Source organism: Tiliqua scincoides, chromosome 16 (genome assembly GCF_035046505.1).
Source record: "Tiliqua scincoides isolate rTilSci1 chromosome 16, rTilSci1.hap2, whole genome shotgun sequence".
Classification (NCBI taxonomy): Eukaryota; Metazoa; Chordata; class Lepidosauria; order Squamata; family Scincidae; genus Tiliqua; species Tiliqua scincoides.
This window is the reverse complement of record NC_089836.1, coordinates 3,623,562-3,642,457: the sequence shown is the minus strand read 5'-3', so window position 1 is coordinate 3,642,457 and position 18,896 is coordinate 3,623,562. Positions and strand designations below refer to the sequence as shown.

The 18,896-nt window shown below is 49.5% G+C and overlaps 1 protein-coding gene and 1 pseudogene across 1 annotated transcript in view; both read left to right on the top strand.

Annotated features, from left to right (window-relative positions):
• The window catches only part of LRRC8A (leucine rich repeat containing 8 VRAC subunit A), a 28,769-nt gene extending 12,630 nt beyond the window's left edge, over nucleotides 1–16,139 (top strand). The window contains exons 3-4 of the mRNA XM_066610776.1: nucleotides 5,489–7,652; nucleotides 14,061–16,139. Of these exons, the coding sequence (XP_066466873.1) occupies nucleotides 5,496–7,652; nucleotides 14,061–14,336 (2,433 nt within the window). The 5' untranslated portion in view covers nucleotides 5,489–5,495 and the 3' untranslated portion in view covers nucleotides 14,337–16,139. The remainder of the gene's footprint in view (nucleotides 1–5,488; nucleotides 7,653–14,060) is intronic.
• A 1,148-nt stretch (nucleotides 16,140–17,287) lies between these two features.
• Nucleotides 17,288–17,406, top strand: LOC136635786 (5S ribosomal RNA; annotated as a pseudogene).
• Nucleotides 17,407–18,896: the final 1,490 nt, after the last annotated feature.

Here is an 18,896-nt window from a genome sequence, read left to right as displayed (position 1 = left end):
TCTTAGAAGTTACTATTATTGGCCCTCAGAATGCCTTGGGGGGGGAGGCATGGGGATATCTCCAGGTGGGAGGGAGGCACCCCTGGAGGTGTACCACCGGGTCACAGTGGCAAGGTCTGTCACTGGTAAAGTATTCTAAAAAGAATGCAGAAACTATATAGCTAATTTTTGAAGGGCTGGAATCCAAGGTTGGATGGGAATAGTAACAAGGATGTATGAGGACTTTAAGTTCTCCACTCCTTACCCCAATGTGGGGGCTTTCCCCTGGGGGCTGGGGATAAGAATAGGCCCTCAGTTTGGCTGTACTTGTCCTAAGAGGCGACTAAACAGCCACTGGGTAGGTGGAACTCAGCCTGGGAAGGCAGCTCATCTGAGAGAAGGAAAACTCTGATCCCAAACCTCCACTGCCTTGTGGCTACATCCAGTTATGGGAAAGGCTTCAGGAGTCAACCTCGAGGCAAAATCCGGAGGCAGTTCATGGCTGAACACAGTCACGTTCTGGCAACTCCTGCGACGCCGCTGGAACCAACCGTATTGGCTTCTGCCTTTCCATTGGACCATTTCAGCCATGTGGAGGGGAGGGATTTGCTGCATGGGTAACCGTCTATCCTCCATATCTACTTTACCCAGGCTTCACGCACTGGAGAGGACCCTCTTTTCCAGAACCACTATTCAGAGTGCGATACCATAGTCTTCCGAGACTGAAGGATGCCAACACACCCCAATGTGACCCTTGGGCCAAAGAGCTTGCAATTACTTCTGGGGGTGTGACGTGAGGAGTCACTCCCCTGGGTGCCAGAGGGGGCAGCTATACCACTGGAGCTTACAGTCTCATACATGCATGAGAGCAGGAGAGGAGGGTGACATGGACTGCATATCCATGTGAAATGACTGCTGTGTCTCTTCCCCCCCCACCCCAACAGGGAGAAAATGTGGTTTCTCCACAGCATGAAGGCCGTAAACATTTGCTTCAGCTTCTGCCCAACCACTGGAATTTATTATGAGGCTTTATAGCTGTGTTGGGGAAACCTTTTGTCCGTAGGGGCCAGATTAGAGGCTGGAAATGACATCCTTGTTAGAATGATTGCAATATTCGCTTTAGCTCTGTAAAAAATACACATTCCATTTTTTTTTTTTAACACTGTGTGCTTTCCTCTCTTGTTGCAGTGCTGATCTTTTAAGAAATCCTTATTGGATCTCTTTTCCTTTCCATTTTCTAAATTGCCGAAAAGTGCAGTCCTTGCCACCCTCGGGCTGTCCAGGGCATAAATCTGAAGGCGCATGACGCAGCGGGGTTGTTCAAAGAATCCAGTGGCTTGGATGCAGTTAGTGCCTGGATGGGGGAAACTGCCAGGGCAAATCCCTGTGTTGTGCAGGGCCGCCTTGAGCTCTTTGACGATTGTGGAGATACAAACATAAGACCTTCCCTTGCTCTTTTGTCCTGTGTCCGAACATTCCTGAAGTCCGAACATTTATCTCGCACCCAGAGAAGCGCATTGCTCTTCTGCCTTTTGGATGGAGCGTCCCTGAGCTGGGAGGCGCTCTCTTGAGATCTGTCTGTGTGCCTGTCCAGGGCACTCTTGTCTCCTTCCCCTGGGCTTGTTGTTTTCAATTCCCCTCCTTGTGAGGGATGTACTGTACTTAAGAGCCTGCATCGCAAACGGAAATCCCGGCGCAGATGGGGAATGACTTGGGTAGCCTTTGACCTCCTAGATGTGCCATTTAAGCCAAAGAATATGGTCCTGGCTGGAAACTTGGATTCTGATCATTTTTTTTTTTAATTTATAAAATCTTAATCCTCATCTCGCACCCTTCCCCTGGAGAGTTCCCGACATTTGTCCGGAGTCGGGGCGGTTAGATGGGGAGAAAGCAGCTGGCCCCAGTTCTAGTTAAAAACACTACAAAACAGTGCCCAAGGTCAACAGGAAACTCCCCTCTGCTTGTTGACTGGCCTAGTAAGTTGGCCCTGGTGAAGCTATTATCTAGGGTTGTCCATCCCATTGTAGTGCTGAATGATTTAATCATAGTGGGTTTGCATGCAAATACAATAGAGGGAAAGAAAGAAAGCTTATCTTGTTTTAAATAGACCCTTGTGTATCTCTTAAGGAGCTATCTTGGAGGCACTCCTTTTGTGGGAGCAGTGGCTGCCCTTGGCAGTCTCTATGAGAACTTGTATTTAAAAAAGGTGGTGTGGTGTTTTTTTTGTTTGTGTTGCACAATTCAACGATCCCCTGGGGGCTGGGGATAAGAATAGGCCCAGTTTGGCTGTACTTGTCCTAAGAGGCGACTAAGGGTAGATGGGACTCAGCCTGGGAAGGCAGCTCATCTGAGAGAAGGAAAACTCTGATCCCAAACCTCCACTGCCTTGTGGCTACATCCAGTTATGGAAAAGGCTTCAGGAGTCAACCTTGAGGCAAAATCAGGAGCTGGAGTCCCTGAGACAGTTCATGGCTGAACACAGTCACGTTCTGGCAACTCCTGCGACGCCGCTGGAACCAACCGTATTGGCCTCTGCCTTTCCATGGGACCATTTCAACGACGTGGAGAGGGGGGATTTGCTGCATGGGTAACAGCCTATCTTCCATACCTGCTTTACCCAGGCTTCACGCACTGGAGAGGACACTCTGTTCCAGAACCACCATTCAGAGCTCGATACCATAGTCTTCCCAGACTGAAGGATGCCAACAGTGCACAATTTGCATATTTCGAATGGCTGCAGTGATCTAAAGGTGGCAGCCCTGGTGTAATGCTCTTGTCTTTTGTGTTTCTGTATCTACACTCAGATGCAACAGTGACAACTCCCCACCCCCCCAAGAGAGTGCCTCTAAATGAGTCACCCTTTTGCCCTCTAACCACTGCTTTTCTTGCCTGATAAGCAGTCACTTTCAGTGTAATTAATCCAAGTTCACTGACCTTGTGTGTGTGAATATGGAATTGTGGGGCAGGGAGCCTCAGTTTGCAAGCTTTCCAGAGCATCTATTTTGGGCAGCCCCAGAACCTCTGCTAGCATTTTATGCGGTTGTAAAAAAAATTGCCTCTAGTCCAGTGGTTCCTGACCTTTAGGAGCCTGCAGGCCACTGAGACAAAATTGGGGTTGTCATGGATTTGCTACCTGCGGCAGTGGGCGGTCTGGTCTCTGCCCTCTCTGTTGGTCCGTGGGGGAGCATCTCCTGAGTAAGTGTTCCCCCCCCATGGACTACACCCCCCACAATTGGCGAGACACTGGAAGTGATTGAAATGTATATTTGTTTTTTTTTCCTGAGACCTTGCAGACCACTTCTTAGAGTCTTGTGGACCACGGGTTGGGAACCAGTGCTCTAGTCCAGCATTCTTCAATCTTGGGGTCGGGACCCCCATGGGTTTGCAGAGCCTTGGTTGTGGGGCCATGGCAACTTAGAGAAATGAAAAAGGCTGAAGACCACTGGACTAGAGCACCACTAGGTAAAGGGGGAGGCATCTGGTATACCTTTTCAGGTGCCAGGAGACTGTGTCCCAGTCCTGCTCAGGTTATTAGCAATTGTGCTAAAATAGTGTTCATTAGTCATGGCAATTTTTTCTGCACTCTAATGCTTAGTTACAGTGAACAGTGCTGGGAGGCTGTTAGAGGGGTGGGGTGGGTGAATAGGGTCATGGAAGGGGGTGCGGTATTGATAGTGGGATCCCCGGTCTTGTGCTTTCGTTATATATTGGGGTCGTGGAACAAAAAAGGTTGAAGACCACTGCTGTATTCAGCCTGGGGTTGATCTGCCCTGCGACGAAATTCCTTAAGACAGCCATTTGTGAGGGCCTGAGACTTGGCTACCTCTGTTCTTTGCTCCTGGTGCCAGATCTCCCAGTGGAGATCCAGCCTGCCCAGGGAGGTTGGCCAGCCGGAGAACTTCTCCTTGAATTTTAATCTCTTACCTTATTGCCTCCCCCTTCTGAGCTAATGGAAATAAACAGCAAACGGTCTGGTGTCATGGAGTGATTGCTTTTGGCACAAAGGCCTGTTATCCTTTTTCTACTTTTTGTCTTGCCTGAGTCTAGTCTGATAGAGGAAGAAGTATAGGTAGTGTGTGTGTGTGTGTGTGTGTGTGTGTGTGTGTGTGTGTGTGTGTGTGTGTGTGTGTGGTTTTTCTCCATCGTACTTCACTTTCTCCTGCTTTTCCCAGAATGGATCTCTCCCATGTCAGTGAAAGTCATGCCTCTGATTCATTTCTGCCTCTGAGCCGTAGAATAACTGGCAAGCATAGCTTCTGTAGGGCAAGGAGCAGTCCCGAGAGCAAATTCAGGCAATTTACTGTACTAACTCTGCAGTGAGCGCAGGGAGCACTAGTTTTCTTGTAAAGGGTAGCTTGCTCTGTTTCTGCAAGACGTCCAAGCCACGGAGCAGAACTGTTGCCACCACAGGCTTGTTTGGGAGCCAATTAGGGGAGTTTGACGAATATTGACCAAGACTAGCAAGGCTTGAAAGCCTCCGAGCCGCTTTTCCGTGACGCCGGCTGCGAACAGTGGTGGCCAGAGGCTCTGGAAATCAGCACGCCATGCAAAATCTATCTTTCTGCTAGCAAACTCGAGCCTCGAGTCCTGATAGGACTGAAGCCAAAATTAGATAGCTCCATTTTCGTGGCGAGCATTCTGCGTACCTGTTGAACGCCGGAGGTTTGCAAAAGTTAGGAACTTGGGAAAACAAGTTCCTGAGAAGGGCGCCAGAAAGCTCCCAAGTGCTTTGTTTCCTGCACAGTTTAAGAGTTGAAGAGAATTTGGATTCCTAGAGAGAATTCACGGTGCTTGAAACCGTCATTTCTTGCCCAGCAACGGAGCGGGGAGAGGTAGGAGAGGCTCTTTCGACACAAGTAGCACAGCGCACTGGAAAGCTGGGCATGGGGAAGAGAAGGGAAAAGCCAGGGTGGCTGGAAATTAGTGAGTGCAGCCTAATGGTGTGACTCAGGTAATGTTTGTTCTGGAAAAGGTCCCATGGCTTGTTTGGGGATGCCAGGGTTTGGGACCTTCTGAGTGCAAAGCTGTTTAGCTGTGGCTCCTTCTTCCAAAAACGTCTGGGTTGATGGAGATGTCTGGAGGGCACAGGGCAGTTGTTCCTAAACTGTGAGCCGTGGCTCCCTGGGGGAACTGTGGAATCCTGGCCAAAAACCTCGTGAAAAGCAATCTGGAACAATATACAGGATTGTAGCCCTAATGGGAAGCCGTGGCCAATGGCCCTGTAGATCAAGGGAAAAGTTTGGGGACCACAAGGGAATGAGTGCTGTTGTAGGGTGAATGGCAAGAACAAAAACACCCCTGTGGTTTAAGGGATAACATGCTGCAGAATGGACCACTGAGGGGGAGGGAGCGCAGTTCTACGCCTTGAACATGACTCGAATTTGTTGTAAAACAGTTGTGTATTGCTGCCTTCTCCCCGCTTTTGTCTTGATGTAATCCTGAGTTCCTTGTCGTTGAAACAGTCAATACTTTCTTAGCTGCTAACATCTGTCTTCCTCCTCCTCCTCAGGTGAGCCATGATTCCGGTCACCGAATTGCGCTATTTTGCCGACACCCAGCCCGCATACCGCATCCTCAAGCCCTGGTGGGACGTCTTTACGGATTACATCTCCATAGTGATGCTGATGATCGCGGTGTTCGGAGGGACGCTGCAGGTCACCCAGGACAAAATGATTTGCTTGCCTTGCAAATGGGTCACCAAAGATGCTTGCAACGACTCCTCCCAGGACTGGACAGCTGCAAGCCCGGACTTGAGGTCTTACAATTCTTCCCTAATGCCCCCTCCGAAAGCGGGTCCGAAAGGGATCGAATATAATCTCGACAGGCACCAGTACAATTACGTGGATGCCGTGTGCTACGAAAACCGCCTTCACTGGTTTGCCAAGTACTTCCCTTACCTGGTGCTGCTACACACCCTCATCTTTTTGGCTTGCAGCAATTTTTGGTTCAAGTTCCCGAGGACCAGCTCCAAGCTGGAGCATTTTGTCTCCATTCTGCTGAAGTGCTTTGACTCTCCTTGGACCACGAGGGCGCTCTCCGAGACGGTGGTGGAGGAGAGCGACCCCAAGCCGGCCTTTGGGAAGATGAACGGTTCCATGGACAAAAAGTCCTCCACCGTAAGCGAGGACGTGGAAGCCACTGCCCCAATGCTGCAGAGGACGAAGTCGCGGATTGAGCAAGGGATTGTGGACAGGACTGAAAACGGCGTCTTGGACAAGAAAGAAGGGGAGCAGGCCAAGGCCCTCTTTGAGAAGGTCAAGAAGTTCCGCATGCACGTGGAGGAAGGAGATATAGTGTACCGCCTCTATATGAGGCAGACCATAATCAAAGTGATAAAATTCATTCTCATCATTTGCTACACCGTCTATTATGTCAACAACATTACGTTTGACGTAGACTGCAAGGTGGACATCGAGAGCCTGACCGGCTACCGGTTATACCGTTGTGCCCACCCTCTGGCCACCCTCTTCAAGATCCTGGCTTCCTTCTACATCAGCCTGGTCATCTTCTACGGCTTGATCTGCATGTACACCCTCTGGTGGATGCTCCGGAGGTCTCTGAAGAAGTACTCCTTCGAATCCATCCGGGAGGAGAGTAGCTACAGCGACATTCCCGACGTGAAGAATGACTTTGCCTTCATGCTGCACCTCATTGACCAGTACGACCCCCTCTATTCCAAGCGCTTTGCCGTCTTCCTCTCCGAGGTGAGCGAGAACAAGCTCAGGCAGCTGAACCTCAACAACGAGTGGACCTTGGAGAAACTGCGCCAAAGGATTACCAAAAACTCCCAGGACAAGTTGGAGCTCCACCTCTTCATGCTCAGCGGCATTCCGGACACCGTCTTCGACCTCCTTGAGCTGGAGGTCTTGAAGCTGGAGCTCATTCCCGACGTCACGATCCCACCCAGCATTGCTCAGCTCACGAGCCTCAAGGAGTTGTGGTTGTACCACACGGCTGCCAAAATAGAGGCTCCGGCTCTTGCCTTCTTAAGGGAAAACTTGAAATCCTTGCACATCAAATTCACGGACATCAAGGAGATACCGCTGTGGATTTACAGCCTGAAGACTTTGGAAGAGCTCCACCTGACGGGCAACCTGAGTGCCGAGAACAACCGCTACATTGTGATCGACGGCCTGCGGGAGCTGAAGCGGCTCAAGGTTCTGCGGCTAAAGAGTAACTTGACCAAGCTGCCGCAAGTGGTGACGGACGTCGGCGTGCACCTCCAGAAGCTCTCCATTAACAACGAGGGCACCAAGCTGATTGTCCTCAACAGCCTGAAGAAGATGGTCAACCTGACGGAACTGGAGCTCATCCGCTGCGACTTGGAACGCATCCCGCACTCCATCTTCAGCCTCCACAACCTCCAAGAGATCGACCTCAAGGACAACAACCTCAAGACCATCGAGGAGATCATCAGCTTCCAGCACCTGCACCGTCTCACGTGCCTTAAGCTGTGGTACAACCACATCGCCTACATCCCCATGCAGATCGGCAACCTCACCAACCTGGAGCGCCTTTACCTGAACCGCAACAAGATCGAGAAGATCCCCACGCAGCTCTTCTATTGCCGCAAGCTCCGGTACTTGGATCTCAGCCACAACCTCTTGACTTCCATACCAGCGGACATCGGGTTGTTGCAGAACCTGCAAAATCTGGCTGTGACAGCCAACCGGGTAAGAAAACCCAAGGGGGGTCAGGCATTTGGGTTGGGTATCCTTTCTTGCCTTTTTTGGTAAGGGTAGACTTCTAAAAACTAATCCCCTCCTTGCTCAAATTAATCAACCAAAGGTTGACTTGGCCATCATGAGCTATCACATAGAAAGAAGCCTTCCAGCACCTGTAACATTTGCCAGTTTCCAAAGTTGCACCAGCAGTTTCCTTTCGAAGCTCTTGGCTGGGGAGTCACCACTTAATATAAGAAGAGCCCGGCTGCATCAGGCCAGAGGCCCACCTAGTCCAGCTTCCTGTGGCCCACCAGGTACCTCAAGGCGCACGCAAGACCACAAGAGACCTGCATCCTGGCGCCCTGCCTTACATCTGGCATTCAGACATAGCCTATTCTAGAGCCAGGAGGTTGCACAAACCATCACGGCTTGTAATGTGTGATGGGCATTTTTTTGAGAAATCTGTCCAATTCCCTTTTAAAGGCATCTAGGCTGGATGCCATCACCACTTCCTGTGGCAAGGAGTTCCACAGACTAATTATACCCTTATCTCATAGCTGTAGTTCACCAGTTTGGTTTTTTTTTTTTTTGGAGGGACAGATGCCAACCGAATGAACAAAATACTTATTCTGTGTTGTTGTTTTTTTAAATTTTCTCTCTTGCATCCATTCGTCTTGCCTGCAGTTGGGTAGTAGGGGAAAACTAGTCAAGAGTGGTGATGTCAGAATGATTAGACAAAAGCTAGTGCTTTCTCCTCTGGCTAAACTCTGGGTTGCCCTAGGGATGAGTGGAAGTTCATGTTGGATCTTTCCATGCTCTGAACTCTGTTTAAGACTTAGAAGGGCTGGGGGGCTCTATGCCCCTAGCTGATTTGGGAACTGGCAGTCACTGTAAGGTTTTTCTGCACCAAGCCTCTGAGAAGAGTCTGTCTCAAACCCTTCATTAGAAGGAAGTCTTCAGATTGCTCTGGGGCTCCCTGAGATTCTTTGTATGTGCTGGGGGGACGCCCCGAAACTGTTTAGGAGTGTAAAGGAGTCCAGGGACTAAGAAGTTTGAGAACCTTTTGTTCTTTGCCTTGACAGCCATGTTTTTGGCATCGCAGTCACACAGCACTGTTTATTTTTTGGGTGTGTAGCGACAGGCTTTGGTGCTTACAACACAAAGGGGAGGGTGGGAGCTATAGGTGGGTGTGAGCCTGGTATTGTTGTGGGGGGGGGGATAATGGTCTAGGTCTGCAGAGCAGGCAGGCCTCCCAGAATCTTCTGGGTTTTGACAGGACCTGAATCCACATCTTCAAACACACAAGCAGCTTGAAGGATGGGAGGCTCTTTGTTCGGTACGGCTCTGCAAGGGTTTTCCCAGAACAGCCTGCGGCAACCTTCCCTCTGCCCTGGAACATGTCCTATTTTGGCTGCCGTCAAGGAGCGGAACGGCATCGCCAGCCGAGCTGCTTCAAGGGAGTTCCCATTTCCAACTGAACCCTCTTAGGTGTCCTGGCCCCAACGTCCCCACTGGGCTGCACCTCACTATTGTAGAGTGAGGATCCTTAAAAGGGCAGCCTTTGCGCCCAGAGAGTCAAGCGTCCCATCCCCTCTCTGCCTCGGGGGGGGGGGACAGGCAGTTCAGGGAACAAGGTTCCTGGCGTGTTGGGCTCCAACTCTTCAGGTCAATCTGGTCTAGGAGGGTTTGTCTGTGGGTGATCAGAGCCCTTTATTGTCAGAAGCTTGGATTCTGCACCTTGGTAACTGGTGCCTGGGGTCCAGGATCCACAGAGAGAGCTGCAGGGGGTACATCGTACCCAGGCCTGAGGTCATAAAAAGGGCCCAGGAGCTAAAGGAGGGGGTCCCAAAATTTCCTAGGATCTTACATTTTCTTATCTCACCAGGGTCCAAGAAAGGGGGATGGGGGGGTCCAAAAAGGGGACCTTGGAGCCAGAAATTTCCTGCAATCTCAGAAAGCGTTTGCCTATACTGTCTGAAAACTATCTTTCGCATTATTATGTAAGCCTGTATAATCTTATATATCATAATTCATAGAAACTATGATCCAGTGATCGTATCGAATTATCATCAGTGGAGAAGGGAAGGGTCCCAAAAGCGACTTTGTTCTCTTCCCTCCCCCCCCCTAAAATCCTTTTCTCTGGGATCTGCCCAGTTCCCGCTGCCCCTTCCGAATCCTGCCTGCCACTTAAAATCGAATCTCACGTCTACCACGAATTTCTCAATGGCCTCAGGCAAGCCAACCCAACTCTTGCTGGCTTTTTCCAGCTGCAATAAAGCTCCAATAAGACGCGCCTTTGTCGTGGAGCACTTTACGTGCTCGGAAAGAGCTGTATGATCGTTCAAGCTGGTTGCAGACCTATAGTTGTCGTCCTGTATGATAGCTGCGCGTTTGCCATTGTGTATAGTTTGGCTGTGAGGCTTTTATCCTGGAAGTGATGGGCAATGACCGAATACCTAACGATGGGATTTGCCAGGGGATTTGCCGCCACCCTCCAGGTAACATTTCTCCATTTTTGAAGTGCTTTGATCCCTGTACATCATCTAAAAGAAAACTCCCATTTTGCTAATAAATGAACTGCCACATTTAGTACTCTGCTTCTGTGTTCCAGGGGCCTGTGCGCTAGCAGCCAGCATAACTGCTGGCGTTTTATATTTTCCAAGGGAGAACGCCAGCTTCTGCACCCGGTGTGCTTTGGTGCAACCTGAGACGTCTGCGTTGGCACAAACCTCGCTTAATTTGCCTGCCTCCGGAATCACCGTCTTAAGACTGCCGCATATTGCAGGCGGGTCCCTATCGTTCTCCTGCCCTGTGCCAGTGCTCTCTCGGGTTTCCTTTCCCTCTACCTCCACTGCCTTTGTTTAACCTCCCAGCTTAGGAAGGAGTCGCGCTGGACTCCAAAACTTGCCCGTTGTTCTGTGATGGGGGTCATGGTTAATAGTAGTGTTATGTTCCTGCTGCTCTTGGCGATTTTTTTTCCTCTTAAATAGACACGCATAGCTATCAGCCTGGACTGGCTAGAAAGTTGCCCCCCATCCTCTCTTTCCTCAGCCCCTACATCTTGCCAAGGAAGGAGAGGCCTTTCTCTCCAACAGGGTCTTTCCAGGCTTAACGTTCGCTTAGTCTCCTCCCCCAGTGTGCAGGCTGTCTGCCTGCATGTCCCATTCTTCTTGTAGCATCTGTAAAAGCAAGATAATGGGCGTGGAGGATGGGGGGGGGAGTCCTGCAGAGGATTGCATCTATAGGGCTCCCTCTGGAGCACCTCTGAAGGCTTTTCTGAGGCTCTGTGGTCCTCTGAACAGAGACTGTCTCCAGTCATGTCCAAAAGTCCTATGGACCAAAACCAGTGGATTTGTTTATCCGTGATCTCAGTATCCACAGGGGGTCCAGGAACAGGTTGCCCCGCAGATGTTGAGGTCCATCTGTATAACATGTCCTGAGTGTGCAAAGCACTTCACGTACATTACCTCAACGTTACCCTTGCCACAGTGGTGTGAGTTAATTAAAGCTGCAGTCCAAGATGCACGTACATACTCGGGAGTAAGCCCTTCTGAACCCGACGGGGCTTGAGTTGACAGGCAAGGTGTTGCACTGTAATTATTATACCCATATTGCAGATGGAGTGGCCTTAGGAGTGGACCTCAACAGGGGGGAAACCCTGGCCTCTGAGCATTCCGCTTGGAGGCAGGCTGTGCAGCATGGCCTTTCCCAGTTTGAAGAGACACTTTGCCAACAGTCTGAGGCAAAGAAGGAAGGCCCACAGCCAGGGAGACAGACCAGGGACAGACTGCACTTGCTCCCAGTGCGGAAGGGATTGTCACTCCCGAATCGGCCTTTTCAGCCACACTAGACGCTGTTCCAGAACCACCATTCAGAGCGCAATACCATAGTCTTTCGAGACTGAAGGTTGTCAACAAAAATTGCAGATGGAGAAGATGGACACTGAGTGGGGGAGGGCGGTCGGTATAGCAGAAGCAAGATTTGAACCAGGTTGTTTCGGATCTGTAGCTCGGCTTTGGGGTTGCCGTGTGACATCAACTCTTGGGAATACAGCCGCTGGCCTATTTGGCTTTCTTTGAAACTTTAACTACACTTTTGGCTCTGTGTGTGTGTGTGTGAGACACGTGGTTTTTGCTTAATTTTATTCGGATCCTAGAATTTTGGTTTCCTCGGTGACGCCTTTAGCCAGCTGTTCGGATCAGAACGCCAAAGGCCGGCATCTCCATTTCTCATTCAGTCTGTGTCAGTTTCTTGGAAGTAATGATCTGATCTTGTTAGTTCTATGGCAACCAAACGGCCGCTTGGATAGCCGAGGCTACAAGGAATAATTAACAGCCTGCTTCCTTCGTTTCCTGTCGTCTTGCTTGTTTCTGCCCCTGGAGGTGCCTCCTTGTTTTTCTTTTTCCATGATGGCTTGTTTTTCTCAGGAAGGCTCTTTGATGGAGAGAACTCCCCAAAGGGTAAGCTGTGTCTAAAACAACAAGATCCTTGTGGTACCATTAAAACAAACAAAAGAAAACGGTCATTAAGTTAAAGTAGAAGTTTCACTTGTGCACCCAGAAGCCCCTGAGAGCCAAGGATGACTATTTTGTTTCATTTTTACCTGCTAAAAGAAACCCCCCCCCCAAAAAAAAAACAAACACATATTTTTGTCTCCCTTGGACACGCTGCTGCCTTTCTGAGACGGGATAGTGTGGCCGTGTGAACTGAATAGCAGCTTTGTTGAATCAGGCCGAAGCACTGTTTTACACAATAACCCACAAGCTGTCTCTTGGAAGCCTCTAGGTAAGAGAGAGAGGCATCCCCGTCTCCTGTCTCCTGCAACTGATTTTCGGAGACGCCTTGCCACTGAGAGGTAGCATATAACTCTCATGTCTAATAGCTGTTGAGAGGACAACTCATGGAGGGACAATCTGTCCTTCAAAGTCATCCAAACTAGTGACCAAAGTGGCAGTGAGTTCTGCAGACCAATACAGGGATAAGTAGTTTATGTTCCTTGTTGTCTTCACTGGGAAAAAATCTGCCAAACATGAATTAAAAACATGAATTAGAAACAAATGTAAGTTGAATGGAGCTGTTCCCTCTTCTCCCCCCCCCCCAGCTCTACAGAGATTGATGAATTCCTAAAATGCTAGGAGTTGTAAAACAAAAGGGTTTGGATACAAGGCTTCCTTCCTCTAGAAGGAGGAAGCCTTGGCACTTCAGGCTGACTTATTGCGAGTCGCTAACCTTCAGGGATACTGGCAGGTTCATGAAACGAACTGGAGTGGGAATTTAACGTAGCTTGAAGAATCCAGACCAGCTTTATTGCTCCAGGATTTTATATTGCTTGGTACGGTACTTTTTCACATTTTTATACCAGCCTTTCTCCACGGATCTCCAAGTGGTGTACACAGTTCCTCTCCTCCTTTTGTCCTCGCAACAACCCTGTGAGATAGGTGAGGCTGAGAGACGGTGACTGGCCTCAAGTCGCCCAGAAAGCTGTGTGGCTGAGCGGGGGGGTTTGAGCCTGGATCTTCCAGGTCTCGAAAACTGCTAAACCATTTTGGATTTTGTTAAAGCATGGACTAACCTGGATCTTCCAGTTCTTAAACTGCTAAACCGTTATGAATTTTGTTAAAGCTTGGACTACGTCCAGCCTCGGTCACGAGAGCTAGAAGCTTTTTAAAAACCAATGCTGGGAGGTCGTTCTATAGAACCATCACTGCGTTTGGTAGAATAAGAAAGGTTTGTTTCATTTCAACAAAGCGGTTTACTTAGCAGAATGAATGGGGAAAAAATGGTTCCCTGCTCCGAGGGGCTCCCAATCTCCAGAGAGAGACACAAGGGAGACTTCAGTATATAGCCACTGGAAAATATACTGTGATGAGTGACGCAGGGAAGGAGATATAAGTAGCAGAGGTTTACAGGTCCTGGTCCTGTGGGTAGTTTAAAGCAGGGGTGTCAAACCTAACCCCCATGGACCAGACATGGCCCCCACAAGCTATTTTTTTTAAGCCCTTGCGCTCTCCCAGCACCACAATCAGCTGTTCTCAGCTGCAGAGCCAGGCTGAGGTGCCACCGCTCAATGGGCAGCCCGCTTGGCTCCTCTGTATCTTGAAAATGTTGGTCAAGATCTGTTTTTTTGCTCTTCGGTCATTTGCAGCGCATGAGTTCCTAAGTGAGGAAAAAGTGCTTATTTGTAGTAATGACTAATGACATCACTTCCTGCTTAATGACATCACTTCCTGCCTAATGACATCACTTCCAGCCTGCAGCAGGCGTCATGAATGCTATTCATCCTGCTGTATGAAATGTGTTTGACACCCCTGGTTTAATGCGTGCTTTTGGCGTGTCGTCCCTGGAAGCCAGTCACGGGAGCACACGTATGATTTGCGTTAACGCCTTCTCCCCCGTTTCTGTCCCTTCTCCCACCAGATTGAGAGCCTTCCCGCAGAGCTCTTCCAGTGTAGGAAGCTTCGGACTTTGCACCTGGGCAACAACATCTTGCAGTCGCTGCCGTCCCGGGTGGGCGAGCTGACGAACCTGTCCCAGATCGAGCTGCGGGGGAACCGCTTGGAGTGCCTACCGGTGGAGCTGGGCGACTGCCCCCTGCTGAAGCGCAGCGGGCTGGTGGTGGAGGAGGACCTCTTCAACACCTTGCCGCTGGAGGTCAAGGAGCGACTATGGAGGGCCGACAAGGAGCAGGCTTGAGGCCAAGGGAAAAACTTAATGCCCCCTCAGTAGCCGGGGAAACCGCAAGCCGTTCCTGCTCCCGTGAGTGCTCCCCCCCACCTCTGGAAACCTCCTAGCCAAAAGCAAAACTAGCCACCAGGAGTGGGGAGGGGGACTTGGCGGTCGCTTGCTCCTTCAGGACGTCGGGGAGGAGGGGAGGTGGCGCCCCAGGGTGAGGACCAGTGTGGTGGTGGCGGTGAGGGAGAGGTGGCTCAGGAAGTTGGGCACTGCTGCTGGGAAATGGAACTCTGACTAGCACCAACTTCTGGTGGGCGTTGAGAGACGTTGCCTGCAGATCTAAAGGGGGGAGGGACACTAATCCTCTTTGAACTGCCTGCTGCTACGTCATCCCTGCGAGAACCTCAGGAGCCGAGTGCGTTTCGGCCATTGTGCAATCCAAGGACAGGAACCCTTTTCAACCTTCAGCTATACATAGCTCGCGAGCTTCGTTGCACGCCGACTCGACTGATGTCTCTTGGGTTTGGGTGACATCCAAGGAGGAGCCGATTGGAAGAAAAGAATTTTCTGTAATGTTGATGCTGGTGTTTCCCTTTAATTCTCCCCCCCCCAATCACTTTTTGCAAAATTCATTGTTAATTTTAAAACCTTTTGTGGAAAGTGCGTCTCCCCCTCTCAGTGCATCAGTCCTAAGAGTGGGATATTCTTCCCCCAACCAAATCTTTGTCCCCCGATGTCTCTTGAACGTGTGCCCTGGTGGGGCGACCTTTGAGCGTAACAGCACCAGGGTGTTCATCGCGCCAAGTTTTAACCGGTTTGGAGTCCTGTGTCTAAAAAATCAGATGTGTTTTCCCCCGACTGAAGCTGGCTGCTCTGAAACGCTAAGCCGAAGGGCGTTTACATTTTAATTTCGATTTTAAAACGTGACTTTTAAAACTTTTTTTCCTCTTGGCGCTCTGCCTGGGTGTTCGAAAACACCTGTTTGAATCATCCCTTTGGATGGGAACGTATAGGTGGTTGGTGACGTGATGAATTTAAGAAAGGCACATGACAGTCCCCTTGGAGATGGATGATCTTTTCACTGTTCTGGGCTTCTTTCATAAATTTAAAGCAGCATTGTGTTTTCCCTTTTCACTCTGCTAGCTTGATTATTTTTTATTTTTAAATAGCAGCTGGTCTGTATTCATTGGCTCCTGTGTAGCCTCCTGCGGAAGAGATTTGAGATTGATGTCTGTTCATCAGAGTTATTCTAGGGGCAAAGGCTGGTTGCTGGTTTAGGGGAGACAGAGCTGAGGTGTCCTCTGTGCCTCCTTTGTTAACCCTTCAGTGTTAAAAGGAAGGGGGGGTTCCTTCATGTCTTCTCCCCGTCCTGCCACAAGGGGTTCCCCCACCCGGAGGTGAGGGACCCCCACTGAAACGTTGCAGAATTTGCACTACTGTCTAATCATCTTGTCCAGTGGAAGGCTGAATCGCCTTTTTAATGACTGTTGGTCCTGTTGGGAAAAAATTTACTGTGTCCCAATGCAACTAAAACTTGTCCTGTTCAATTTAAAAGAGAGTTCTGATCTTGCGATAATGAAATGTGTTTTGGGGGGGGGTTGGGGGGTTGAAGCCAAGCTGCCAGAACGATGTTGGTTTCAGCCTAACGTGGGTGTGTCTACCTTGTGCCCCGCCTCCCTTTTTTTTTTTTAGATTTCCTGGCAGTAAGAGAGGCTCAAAGGCACAGCTAGCTTTCTGCATCTGATTACGATAGGAAAAAGACCCGCACACACTTAGCCAATGCTGAAAACCACAAACTCTGGTATTGTCAATGTTTAAATAAAGTTACATGGAAATCCTAGGAAAACTCTGCTCCATTTCATTTTTAAATGCTTCTACCATAAGGAATTTCCAGTAGAACAGTGAGGGGGGGGGGAGAGAGAGAGAGAGCAAGATGACTACTGCCTAGCTGCTGATGTGAAGAACCCTTCTTAAGGAGCAAAAGAAAAATCAGTGCTTGGGAATGACTTAAAGGCAGGTTTTAGGTATAACATTGTTTTTCTGCTCACATTTGGAGGTGCTGCCTTCCCTGAGCTCTGATGGGTGTCTCATTGAACACACCTAGCCCCTGTTGGGGGGGGGGGAACCTGAAACATTTGCTCTGGGACTGTTAATCTGTCCGTTTGCCTGACAAAGGAATGGTCATCATGAAGCCATAATGCTATTGAAATATCTCCAGGAATACTCAGGATCTTTGGGGGGGGGGGGGTTTACACCATTACTGGCCAAAATTTTTTAAAATCTTTGTATTTTCGAATAATACCATCATGTTATATATCGACGTGTAATTTCATGCGGATTGCAGTGAAAGAAGCCACGATGAAATAGCTCTATTCTATCAAAAGTTATCGCCAAAAAACCAGTGGGGGCAAGGCAATGAATGATGCAACATCAGGCCCACCGCCTAAGGTGTTGTCCAGCCCGCTGTATGGGAGGAGGACCATCATGGAGGTGACACGCTGGTCTCCAGCACCCGGTGACGCCACTGCATGGGCAAGACTCTTGTGGTGATGTTACAACTCAGACAGCCATGTCCTTACTGGCTCTAGAGATGTTTTCCTGGCTTCTGTGGTTTGGTTTGATTCAAATGGTTTTTAACACTTTTTTCCCCAGCGTTCAATCCTTTGTTTACTGTACACCGCTATGAACACTGCATAGGAAAGTGGAGTGTTATAAGAACATAACAGCCCCACTGGATCAGGCCAAGGGCCCGTCTAGTCCAGCTTCTTGAGTCTCACAGTGATCCACCAGATGCCTCAGGGAGCCGCACCAGACAGCCAGATACCTGCATCCTGTTGCCACTTCCTTGCGCCTGGCATTCTTAGGTAGGCATTCTTAGATAACTTCTAAAACCAGGAAGTTGCACATGTCCATCACAGGTTAAAAGCCAGGATGGGTATTTCTCCATAAACTGGCCTAATTCCTTTTTCAAGGCATCTAGACCAGATGTCCTGCACATACCTGATCTCATCTGATCTCAGAAGCTAAGCAGGGTCAGGCCTGGTTAGTACTTGGATGGGAGACCGCCCGGGAATACCAGGTGCTGTAGGCTTATACCATGATCTCAGAAGCTAAGCAGGGTCAGGCCTGGTTAGCACTTGGATGGGAGACCGCCTGGGAATACTGGGTGCTGTAGGCTTATACCATGATCTCTGAATCTAAGCAGGGTCAGGCCTGGTTAGCACTTGGATGGGAGATCGCCTGGGAATACCGGGTACTGTAGGCTTATACCATGATCTCAGAAGTTAAGCAGGGTCAGGCCTGGTTAGCACTTGGATGGGAGATCGCCTGGGAATACCAGGTACTGTAGGCTTATACCATGATCTCAGAAGCTAAGCAGGGTCAGGCCTGGTTAGCACTTGGATGGGAGACCGCCTGGGAATTCCGGTTGCTGTAGGCTTATACCATGATCTCGGAAGCTAAGCAGGGTCAGGCCTGGTTAGTACTTGGATGGGAGATCGCCTGGGAATACTGGGTACTGTAGGCTTATACCATGATCTCAGAAGCTAAGCAGGGTCAGGCCTGGTTAGCACTTGGATGGGAGACCGCCTGGGAATTCCGGGTGCTGTAGGCTTATACCATGATCTCAGAAGCTAAGCAGGGTCAGGCCTGGTTAGTACTTGGATGGGAGACCACCTGGGAATACCGGGTGCTGTGGGCTTATACCATGATCTCGGAAGCTAAGCAGGGTCAGGCCTGGTTAGTACTTGGATGGGAGACCGCCTGGGAATACCGGGTGCTGTAGGCTTATACCATAGTCTTTCCAGACTGAAGGTTGCCAACCATTTAGACCAGATGCTGTCACCACATTCTGTGGCCAGGAGTTCCACAGATTAATCAGTTGAATGAATACCTCCTCATGCAACTGAAGCTGTTGATAAAGGCATGGGGGCACAGGCCAGAAAAGAAGTTGACAGTTCTGGGGAAAACAAAACAAACTAAAACTGCCTTTCTTCATGCTGCTGTTTTGTGTTGTTTCCCTTTTTCCCTCCAGCTCTCCTTCCCACTCAAGAAATTAAAGTGAAGAAAAGTGAAAGGAATGCAGGTAAACCGGTTCGAAAACACTACTGTTGCCATTTGGCACAGCTCGCTTCTTTTTCCCACCCCGTTGTCTGTCCTGAAAGAACATCTCGTTCCTTTGTACTTCCATCCAGGTTGAAAAAAAGATGAATCTATTACCAGTAGAGCCTCCTTTAGAGATGCATTAAGGTAATTGTTTGAGAAATATATTCGTGCTGGCAGGATCCAGGGTGTGTGTGCGTGTCGGGGACTTCATGTTCCTCTGCCTTCTGGTTTGTCCTGTCCCCATTTAAAGGCAAGACACAGAAGGGTGACAGCACGTCACCCTGTTCTCCCCGCTCCCCTGGGAACAAAAGCCCGCCTTCGCCTCTCTTGGCATGGCATTCGGTCTTCAAGTAAATTATGGAAGGATTTTATTCTACCCAGTGATTTTCTAGTAGTGGGGCTTTTAAGCTGATGATTAGTTAAGGGCTGATCAAGGATGAATTGTGGGTAACTGCTAATTACATCCAGATTGTTTCA